The following is a 12,269-nucleotide window of genomic DNA, read 5'->3' on the forward strand; positions in this document are numbered from 1 at the left end:
ACATACCCACTGCCTCAGTATGTGTGACTGTGTGCATCTCCTTTCCTACTCCTTCACCTACTCCTCATAGACACAAACCTAGCAAGCTCCTTGTCATACCTTCGTCAGCTAACTAGACTGTAGGTTCAGTCATTACAGTTTTTGTAATGTGCCTCCTATCACTAATATTGCCTCCAGCCTGCTTCCCTCCCCCATAAATCCAATCTGCTGCTCCCAGATGGGGTCCTTTCCCCGCTCTCCATCTGCCCACTCAGTCTCATCCTATTCTTCGAGCTCTGCCTCTCCTCACCAGCACATTCTTCTAGGAGGTAAAATCATAAGCTTCTTCCACTACATCCTAACAAAGCCCACTATTGTTATGGGCAAACCCCCATTCATCTAGTCCTCCTTCCTCTCCATTTCTCATTGCCAGTGACTATCACTCTTAAGGACTATGTCTTACACTTCTCTGTATCTCATGATACCGAAGAGAGGCGCACATACATTGTACACACTTAATAACATTCATTAGATTAATGATGAATAATTATTATTAAGTCAAAAAATAGCTGAGGTTCCTAGAAAATTATGGCTTCCACCTCTACTTGCAAAAATTATAAAGAAATATGCTGGCCTGCAAAAACAAAAAAATACCTCTAGACCTTTCCAAATTCCCCATTGCCTCCTCTAAGATATGTCTGACAGCTGAAAGTAAACTAGTCTTTGCAAGCATTAAATTGCTCATCAATCTTACAAAGGGTGTCATTTAGTCAATTACCTTCCCTAAGGAAATATAAATGGAATATAGCTGCCTGAGAGAAATTAATTCACCCAACTCCTGTAAGTAGCTCACTGAGAACAGCTTCCACCACTCCAGGATATCTGAGCCATATTTTATTCCTAGTTTCACCAGAAAAAAATGTTTTTTTACCTTTTTTTTCTTTTTGGATTTGAATTTTACCTGACTATTGCAGTTAGGTTTGTAAGGAGTCGCAGTCCAATATTAAGCAGGCATAATATCACCCAAAGTTTGGACTATGAGAGAACTAAGATGTAGAACCTTTTCTTGTATCTGAAAATATGAATGTTGCCTGCATATCCTATCAAACTCTCCTAACACTCAACTCAGATCGAGGTATATGATGGTTGAAGACGGAGAGGAAAATGCTCAGCATGGAAATATAAAGTAGGCACAGGGAATAGCAGTAACTGGCAGGGGAAATCCAAATTCAGATGCCTTCCGGAACCAAGCACATGGTGTGAACATGCTCAGCAAATTTATGGTAAGAACAACAGAGTAAGGGGGATGATGAAAGGCAGCTACTTCTAAGGTCAGTGTGCCAACTACTCCATCCAGAAAATCGTTACCATGCAAGAATGTAGAACCAGTGTCACATTTTCTGATTGTTCAGAAGGCAGCAGGAACCCAGATTTTTTACATAAAATTACCCCAATGTTGGCAAGTTATTAAAATTAGAAAAAAAAAAAACCCAACAAAACTCTGTGCCAGTGAAATACAAAATGAAAGGCTGCTAATTTATGATCTCTGGAACAGAGCTGGGGTATAAAAAAATATCATAAAAATACATTCCTAAAACTAAATCCCTACTTCACACTCACTTTTAGTAACCGGATTTCTGTATTAATCCTCTGGGTCTGAGTACTTATATTAATGATCAGATCAGGTAGGTTAAAAGCTCAACTGCAAAAGCAACAACAACAACAAAACTGGAAGAAAATATAAATGAATATGCATCAAATCTTTGATTTGGGGATGACTCTTAACTATAATAATTAACGAAATCACAGAAGAATTTTTCATCTATAATTTAACAAAACTTAAAAGCATTTATTGTGAAAAATGCCTTGTGACCAAAATTAAATGTAAAATAAAACCTGGAAAATATTTGAGCCAGTATAGTAAAGGGCTAATAGTCTTTACTATAAAAAAACAAAACAAAACAAACAAAACCCTCACAAGTTGATAAAAGACACAGAAAGAACAGATTCTAGCTTCTTATGGACAAGGATGGTCTGCTGTTGTCAGCTGCTGGCCCAGCTCAAAGCAGGTGAGACTAGTGCCGAGACATCTGCCAAACCACACAAGTTCAACACAGTGAGCGCTCAAAAACCTAAAAAGCCCCAGAGCAAAAGGAGTGCCACAGAAGATCCAACAAATAGAAGAATTCATATCCAAGGAACTAGAGATTTTAAAAATATGAAAAGTCCTGTTTGGAAAAATGTCTATTTAGCTCTTCTACTCATTTTTAAATCAGACTATTTGGGGTTTTTTTGTTCAAAATGGCCAACAGACACATGAAACGATGCTCAACGTCACTAATCACCAGGGACATGCAAATCAAAACCACAACGCAGTATCACTTCACACCTGTCAGAATGGCTATCATCAAAAAGACAAGAGGCAACAAATGTTAGCAAAGATATGGTGAAAATGGGGCCCTTACACACTTTTGGTGGGAATGTAAATTGGTCCAATGACTATATGAAAGAGTATGGAGTTTCCCCCAAAAATTAAAAATAGAAATACCCATACGATCCAGTAGTTTTACTACTGGATATAAACCCAAAGAAATGAGAAGAGGATTTCAACAAAATATATGAATTCCCATGTTTATCACAGTATTATTCACAATAGCCAAAATACGAAAACAACCCAAATGCCCATCAATGGATGAATGGATAAAAAAGATATGGTACATATACATAATGGAATTTTATTCAGCCATGAGAAGGGAGAATATTCTCCTACTTGTGACAACATATATGGACCGTGAGCACATCATGCTAAGCAAGATGAGTCAGAGGAAAATGAGTACTGTATGATACTTGTAAGTGGAATCTAAGAAAGTTAAACCTGTAAAAAACAGTAAAAATTTTCTGGTTACCAGAAAATTGGGTGGTAGGGGGTTAAGAGTAATGGTGTTTCAAAGTGTACAAACTTATAACAAGTAGTAAATAAGCCATAAAGATCTAATTTACAGTATAATTAATACAGACACAAATACTGTACTATAATTATGTAATGTGATAAATATTGCTACATCAGCAATCATATCACAATATATAAATGTATCAAAGTAATACCTTGTACTCCTTAAATTTATACAATGTTACACACCAAATTTATTTTTAAAAAAGAAAAATGAAATAAAATATTTTTAAATATATGAAAAGAACTAAGAATTAATTATATTGAAATCCTCAAAGAGATAAATGAAGGAATAATGTCCATGAGGCAAAGAATAGAACAGGACAATATGAAAAGAACCAATTGGAAATCTTGGAGATGAACATATAGTCATTGATTTTTTTTTTTTTTGAAGATTTTTATTTATTTATTTGACAGAGAGAGAGATAGCAAGAGCAGGAGAACAAGCAGGGGGAGTGGGAGAGGGAGAAGCAGGCTTCCCACCGAGCAGGGAGCCTAATGTGGGGCTCGATCCCAGGACCCTGGGATCATGACCTGAGCCAAAGGTAAACGCTTAACGACTGAGCCACCCAGGCGCCCAATATTTTTAAAATAATAATAATAATAATAATAAGATGCCCTAAATGGCATAATTGAGACAGCCAAAAAGAAAATATTACTCCCCAAGAATTCACTATTAACAAATTAAGACATAGCAAATAATGCAAATCTAATGAATTCCCTCCCCAGAAAAATTCACTTATGTACCTGCATACAAAGTTTTATAAACCAAGTTTTATAAACAACTCCCAGAGTCTTTGAGCCCAACTTCTACCCTAGACTTCTGAATGCAAAATATCTTAAGAATGGAAATCTGTCCCACTCTATTAATACAATACAATATTAATACAATAAAATACTGGTTCAAGGTATAGGAAACAGGCTTTAAATTTGAGTTAGGATCAAATCAGAAAGAAGCCAATTAAATCTGATCAAGAAACAAAGAAAGTGTCCTGAATCTTCCTAAATATTCTGCTATGAAACTCAGGTAAAAATAAGGTTGAGAAAATCAGTAATTATCAATAGTAGATAAAGGAATTCTAGTGTGTATTAAAATTGGTTAATTATAACATAATAATTATCATTTTAGATGCAAATATGATTTTAAAGTTCATTTTGGCATCCCAAAATGTGACAGAAAAAGTAGAGCGTCTGTAACAGGCAAAAGCCATTTTTTAAAATGTTAAATGATCAGTATGGGGATACAAGATTGGTGGAGTTTAAGAGAAGCTAAATTGCTCTGAGTTAGAAAAGATGAGAGATAAAGAAGCCTGAGGGGAAAATCTGGAGATGTTGCCTAGAATAAGGGGACTTTTAAAGACTAAGCGGAAAAGAGCAATAAAATAGAAAATTCACTGGTTGATGCATCGTGATTTGGGGTGAGCTGAACAGAGCTGTCTAATGGCAATGTAGGTGACACATGGTATAAGCTGTCTGATGCCAATCCCACGATATCTTTGGGAAAATCTACACATTCCTCGGGTTTTTTTATACGTTTGTTTTTTAAACAGGATCAGGAGAGGCAAGGAGGAGAACGGAGTTCTCCTTAGTTCTCCTTCAACGTTGGCCTAACATAAGTACACAGAGAACATACGGAAAGCTATCCAACATCTGTGTTACACAAGAAAGTCTTAAATTTGTCCTTTGCTATTATCCCAAACGGAAATGTTTGGTCCTCAGCAAAACCTCGATGGAAGATAGCTCTCCAACAGAGATTCTGAAAACACAAAAATCTTTCTTAAAATAGACGTGAAATGTTTCAGAATATAAATTCAGATGACATACTGAATATCTCCCGTTTAAGATAGCTAAGGTCTTGGGGTAAGGTAAAATGATGACTTCTCTGAAAACGTCTAGTGAGAATTTGGAAAGAAAATTGTGTCTCTGGAACATTTTCTTTATTGCATTAATAAACTTCAATATTAAGTATACTTCCACAGGTTTTCTTCAAGCTGATATGGAGAGAAATTATCTTGGTTGAAGACCTTGAAATATTTAAATACAGGTATTTATCTTCTTTGATTACTTCTTCTTTGTTACTTCAAAAGTATACAAATCAGGTTGTCTTGAAGTTCACAATTGTATTTTATTTTTAAAATTTTTTTGAAGTTCACAATTTTATAAGAATAATGCCTGGGTTTGAAATAGCACATTTGCATCACAACAGATCAGATTCCTTTGAATACATTCACACAGCAGAATAACCCTGTTCTGGTTTAAAAAAAATCTTCATTTGATGTATACACTTTCCACTTGGAAACATAATTGTGTATGAGTCTGTCTCAATCACATGCCATCTCCCTGATGATGATAGGAGCATTCATGTATGAATCTTTGTTTCTCCCCAAAAAACCATGTTTCCTTTGAGGAAGAAATTGAAGGACAAGTTTTCAATCTTTGCAGGCCACCTAGACCTTATCTTCTCAGAATGAAACTTTTCGGCCTGGAATATTCTATTCCTAATTCCTAATTAAAAGCAGCAAACATGAAAATGCACGGTGTGGAATGGTGTGTTTATAGAGGCCTTCACTGGAGAAGATGCTTTCTTCATATTCATGAAATAAAATTAAACTGGAATGAATTTTGAATCGTTTCAAGACTTCATTATAATTATATTTAAAGCACAAAAGTATAAAAACCATAGGAACTAAAATCTTGACTGATAAATATGAATAGTAAATATGTTCTATAAAATTTCCAATGTATTATTGCCAAAATAAAATATTTACAAAAATATGTCATTGAGAAAAATATATACAACTAGCCCTAAATATCTGCCAAAAGGAATGATGCTAAAGAAATAAAAACTAAAGATAGTAAGTAATCTTTAAATGGTACTCACCAATCACAATTGAAGACTCACAGTGATAATAACCATTACTTTGTTTTTTCTTTAGCATGGAGCAAAGATCTATGCGATGTACCATTTCTTCTCCAAATCTGTGACTGATAAATTTTTCATAGAATTCGGGGTCTATTTTTTTCACTCCCTTGAAATGACAAAACAAAATCACATCACTCAATCATTCCACCGAGGTAGCTAGTTCATATTTATATCACTTTCTTAGAACCTGATATTACACTTTGGTATACAGTTCTGCCTACTGGCATTTGAAAATGGATACCACAAAATGGTCGTAAAGCTATTTTTAAAGTCTCCCTGTCTAGGATGAGTTGTATTACCTAAAAAAAATCATTAAAGAGTGTGGGGTTTAAATTTGGCAGCATTCAGAACTTCATATACTTTAAGCTTCTGAAATAATAAAGTATATCAAGTTGAAGTTTGAGGTATCAAAAAAAAGAGTAATCATCAACAACAATGGAGAAATGGATGAATTTTTTAAAAGTGATATAGATCTTAACATTTTATAGTGTATAAAGTGTTTTAATAAGATCGTTGCAATTTTTAAACTCCTTCCTTAAGAATCATTTGAAGACAGTTAAAGGTTATTTGAGGGCGCCTGGGTGGCTCAGTTGGTTAAGCGACTGCCTTCGGCTCAGGTCATGATCCTGGAGTCCCTGGATCAAGTCCCGCATCGGGCTCCCTGCTCGGTAGGGAGTCTGCTTCTCCCTCTGACCCTCCCTCCTCTCATGTGCTCTCTCTCATTCTCTCTCTCTCAAATAAATAAATAAAATCTTTAAAAAAAAAAAAAAAAAAAAAAAAAGGTTATTTGAATTGGAGGAGGGGGTCAGTGATCTTCCAAGTCCTTCTCTACCTGCCTCTCCTTGTTCTCAGTATCTTTCATAGCAGGAAGAGGGCTGATTGGTGAAAAATAACCGTGGAAAACATTGTTACCTCTGTAGTTTCTCAAAACATGGGAATGAATGTCCCCCCACCCCTTCCTATGCAATGGCCCTGCACCCAGCCTCATAGTCCCAAACACAGTCCATAAGATGAAGATACAATACCTTACAAGGCAAGTTTACTGGCTGACCATGTGTGAACTTTTCCTTTTAATTTATAACTTTTAAAAATTTTACCCTGGCAATACTTGTTGTTTGTTAAAAATAAGAAAATATGAGGAATCTAGGGGCACCTGGTTGGCTCAGTCAGTGCAGCATGCAACTCTTGATCTGGGGGTTGGGAGTTCAAGCCCCACACTGGGTGTAGAGTTTACTTAAAGAATAAAATCTTAAAAAAAAGAAAAAGAAAATACGAAGAATCTAAAAAAAAATCATTCATGTCCCTGCCATTTACAGAAAATACAATAATACTGTGGGTACATCTTTCAGGTCTTTTCTTTCTTTTTTTTTTTTTAAGATTTTATTTATTTATTTGAGAGAGAGAGAGAGAGCATGAGATAGAGACAGAGAGGGGTGGAGGGGCAGAGGGAGAGGGAGAAGCAGACTCCCCGCTGAGCAGAGAACCCGATGCAGGACTCAAACCCAGGACCCTTAGATCATGACACGAGCTGAAGGCAGACGCTTAACTGACTGAGCCACCCCGGCAACCCCCTTCGGGTCTTTTTCTATGCATACATATATTATATTTAGATTATATTTATATAAATCTTATTAAAATGTAGGTAGAATATATATTTTCCCTTTTTATTCAAAGTTTTGACAAAAATTTTAAAAAGATATAAAAACAAAAAATTTAAAATTAAATTGCCCCACACTGTAACTACTATAATTTTGTTACGTATTTTATCTTTCCTATGCAAAACAAAGTACTTTTTTCTTTTTTATAGGAATGTGGTTGAGCCATGAGTACTATTTAGCAATCAGCTTTTTTATGTTAATATGTCAATAATATACAGATGTGCAAAATATTTTTAATATTTTTAATTTTAACTGCCCCATACAGTTCCCATACTCCACTGTATGGGGGCATCATTAATTTATTCATCCAGTTATTTATTGTTAGACATTTAAGTTGCCCTTAATTTTTAATATTGTATTTAACATGTTTTTGTTGATATGTGTTCTTGTTCTGTATCCAAACTGAGCTCCATTCACAGACTTTCCTAACTTTAGCTCCACTCACAGACTTTCCCACCTCAGTTAACAGCAACTCTATTCCAGCTGATCAGGCAGAACCCTGGGGTCACCCTGAACTGGCCTCTTTCTTACAGTGCTGCCTCCAAGCCAATCTTCTTGGCTCTACCTTCAACACGTGACTAATTCTCACGCCTCCCTTGCTGCCTTTGTCCGAGCTTCCTCTGTTTCTTTCACCTGGATTATCCTAATAGCCTCCTGTTTTCCCACCTTTGCCTCATCTACAGCCGGAATTATCCTATAAAAACACACACCACATCAGGTCACTCCTCCACTCAAAATTCTCCAAAGGGTCCCCATTTCTCTCAAAGGAAGAACCAACTTCCCCAGGACAGCCCACAAGGTCCTGCTCCGTCTGCTCAGTACTTCTTGGGCCTTGTCTTCTACTCCTCCCCCTTGACCCTTCTCTGGCCTCAGCCTCGACTCCGTGCCTTCCTTGATCACACCAGTGCAAACCCATCTCAAAGCCTGTGTACCCCTGGTTTCCTCTCCCGGAAATGTTCTCTCCCCAGGTAGCCTCATGACCAGTCTCCCACCTCCTTGCAGTCCTTGCTCAAACTTTACTTTCTTAATAGAACTTCCCCTGACCACTCCCTTTAATATGCACTCCCAAATCCTTTTACCCTTCCCTCTTTATAAATATTTACAGACATTTTTCCAAACATGTACCACCTCCTACCTCACTGTGAAATTTACTTTACTGTGTTGATGGTTCATGGGCTGTCATTATCTATCTCTCCTCAGTAGAATGTATGTCCCACACAGAAAAAGAATTTTGTCGGATTTATATTCACTGAAATGTACCCAGTGCCTAGCATCTGCGTGACACGGAACCGTGTGTTAATAATTGTCACAAATGCAGAAGATCAAGTTTCAAAAAAAGGGTAGTTGACAACATCAAATGCTGCTCACTGGAAGTTCAGTAAGAGTGAAACCAAGTGGCCTTTGTTCGGTTTGGGAAGTAGGAAGCCCCAGCAGAGCATGCTGCCCAGAACAATTGAAATGTGTGAGTTCAAAGGAGGTCTGCTACTTTTCAAGATGTGGTTTTGCTTCAGTTTCCTCGTCTGTAAAATGAGGTTAACAATGGAACCTACTTCAAAGTGTTAGATGGACTAAATAAGTGAACTTACAAAAGTGTTTAAAATAGTGAAATAGAGTAAAGGCTATCATAGTTATATGATAAATGCTGTTCTATATATATTATATATAACATACATATCTATTAATAGTGAACTTTAAGGAGTAACTTCAGTAGAGGTAAGGTTTCAGAAACGTTTTAAAAAGGTTCTGAGTAAATGGAAACTGACCTTTCTTGTTTGTCTTTTAAATGCTTTTTTGGGTGTGCATGTGTGCTGTTTGGGGGTGGGACGCAGGGCAGGCTGGTGTCATTCCCTTAGACCAGAGAGAAGAAGACTTGTCATAACTTCGCAGGAAAAAAAGAACTTCAGTTTTCAAGACGTCAAGGCCAGTGCTGGCTAGCCACCATCATCTCCATTTCGGTTTTTGTAAGATGTCATTATTTCTTTAAAGTAAGAAATAAGGGAAACATAACAATGACAATCCACTAGGCTTATTTAATTTTAGCAAAAAGTAAGGACCAGCCATTTTTGCAAGAATTCTTGACAAATGACTTCCAACATGAGTCTTTAAGGAGCGAATTTTTATTAGAGAGTGGAATGGAATTAAGTCTTTAAGTCATAATTTATAGAGGAACTGTGGTTCAAAAGGCATGCCTTAGGAGGCACTGAAATTATACGCCCTGAACAGAAAACATCTTCAGTGATAAAGAATCTAAAAACAGATAAGAATCTGCTTTGTCTGATATATAATATTAACATGATCTTTGTTCTCTAGGAAATTTTTTTGTTTGGCAATATATTTCTTCTTTTTTTTTTTAGGCTCTTTTTCCCATAGCAATATACATTTTTCTAATAAAATGTATCTGAATTGGTCTCACCACCCAGCTACAGCAGGTGGTGTTTTTCTTTCATAAGAAAAGAAAGGACTAGCATTCTAAGAAAATAAATGAGCATATAAAAATTGGATATCATTCAGGGTACAGGGTAAGGCTAAGAAGGCTCCTATTTTCTTTTCACTTTTTTTTTAAAGGATTTATTTATTTGAGAGAGAGAGCAAAAGTGGGAGAATCTCAAACAGACAGCCCACTGAGCATGGAGCCTGATGCAGGGCTCCATCTCACAACCCTGAGATCATGACCTGAGCCAGCACCAAGAGTTGGATGCTTATCTGACTGAGCCACCCAGGCATTCCAAGGCTCATATTTTCTGGATGCATCCACTGAGTTGCCAAAATAGTCCCAGAGATAGCACCCCAAAAGGTTCTAGTTCAAAGCTAAAAAGGCTGGGTTAGCATTATTTTAATGTTTTAGACCCCCCCCCATTATTCTCTGCTCCCCTTCTCCATAGGCCAGACTCTTCCCAAGGCACTTTGTCATTTAAGGATCAATGGAAGTATAACACATTAGAAGAGCTCAAAGAAAATTACAAAAGTGGATAAAGCCAGAAACATTTGACCTGTAAAGGCTAAGAGAGTTGGGACTATTTCAAAGGTATGGAAACAATGTGTAGGCTAACTTCAACCAAACCACATGAAGGGTTGCACCCCCGGAATTGTGGACATGCTTGGTGACTGCCTAGGACTAAACCTGAATATTATTTTTGCCTTGAGCCTAGAAGGGACAGGGTATATTTTCAAGGGCTTCACATTTATAATTTTACCCAATATAACCGACAGATCAATTATGCAACATAACACTGAAAAACAAAATAGGAAGTTAAATACGAGATATCTGACTTTGAAACAATAAATGAGTAGCAAGAAACATCAAACAGAAAATTTTTTCAAGACTGTCTTAATTAGTCATTAGAAATAACTAAAGTTTTGCTTTCCTTTAGCCTAGTTTCAGGCAACAGTTTAAGGAGAATTACCAGTGGTGTTCAGAGCTACTTGATAATCTTTGATACAATGTACCATGAAACCCTGAGAATTTCATTCTTGGTTGTAACTTGGCACCCAAACAGCCAATACCGGAAAAATGCCATTGAGACCATGATGAGTATTTTTAGAATCATCTGAGGCTGCATCTGCTAAATAATAGAACCTATTTATTCAGAAAGCACTCACCATACCACTTACATTTAGCTAAATGATGTGTATAATTTAATATGTATAATTTAATATGTACCAAAGAGGGCTCAGACATATTTTAGTATTTTTATGCACCAAACTCTATTTTCAATATAGAAGTAAAGAAAGCCATGAAATATGAAAATTCACTTTAGTTTCCAATCTGAATATGAAAATCCTTCTAAGGTTCTGAAAGATAAAATTTAATTTCTGTGACAAAGTTATTGTGATCAGAGGAACAATGAAATGCCAGTTTCATTTAAAAAGGTTAAGACTTTAAATAATAGCAGATAATTTCTTATCATGACTTGTTATCTTACAATAATCACAACTTCCATGATGAAAACATAAATAGGCTGCATATCAGACAAAGAAATTATGTCTCCTGCTGATAGTAAGCCTGACATTCCTGGAGCTCTGCTGTGTTTTCTAATAGTTTATTCCTATTATGAGTGGCTAGTAAAGAAATGTATGTTTCCTGTGATAAGGACATGAAACCAAAATTCAGTAATAAATTAAGAGCCAAACCAAACTGGTTTGTCATTTTGGGGATCAGCTCGTCAAAGATTAGTAATCTTTTTTTTTTAAAGATTTTACTTGTTTATTTGAGAGAGGGAGAGAGAGAGGGCGTGTGTGCACACACATGCACAAGCAGGGGGAGGAGCAGAGGGAGGAGGAGAGAGAAAATCTCCAGCAGACTCCCCACTGAGTACGGAGCCCAACTCAGTACTTGATCCCAGGACCCTGAGATCATGACCTGAGCCCAAATCAAGAGTCAGATGTTTAACCTACTGAGCCATCCAGGCGCCCCAAGAATGGTAATCTTTCCCACTCACTTCCATAATTGGAAAAGTTTATATATTGTAGTAGTATAGCATTAGTTAAAAAACTAAAATCATTTTAATGGTCACTGCCCATAATGAAAAGTTACATATTGGCAATTCAAAGTTATTAAAAGGATATATATATTGACATGGGACTTCTCTGAGGCAAATCTTACTGTATAATTCTTAATGACTCCTTCCTTCATGTCCTGGCATAACTACACTTTTCATTATTTGCATTGTTTCATTTCCATCTTCCTCCTCATACAGACCCCTTGATTACCTTCTTGTCAGCTGCAGCCTTCCCTCAGCCCCTCTCAGCTGGGAAAACG

The 12,269-nt window shown here is 36.5% G+C and overlaps 1 protein-coding gene across 3 annotated transcripts in view; it reads right to left on the minus strand.

The window, feature by feature from the left end:
* Positions 1-12,269, minus strand: part of AKAP7 (A-kinase anchoring protein 7) — a 142,511-nt gene that overhangs the window by 57,195 nt on the left and 73,047 nt on the right. For 2 of the 3 annotated variants that reach the window (XM_032407857.1, XM_032407860.1), the window contains exon 7: positions 5,811-5,958. In XM_032407857.1, coding sequence (XP_032263748.1) covers positions 5,811-5,958 — 148 coding nt within the window. Of the gene's footprint in view, positions 1-5,082; positions 5,514-5,810; positions 5,959-12,269 lie in introns of those variants that run through there. The other variant, XM_032407858.1, reaches the window with a different exon arrangement.

The sequence above is a fragment of the Phoca vitulina genome, unplaced genomic scaffold, assembly GCF_004348235.1.
Source record: "Phoca vitulina isolate PV1807 unplaced genomic scaffold, GSC_HSeal_1.0 scaffold9, whole genome shotgun sequence".
Classification (NCBI taxonomy): Eukaryota; Metazoa; Chordata; class Mammalia; order Carnivora; family Phocidae; genus Phoca; species Phoca vitulina.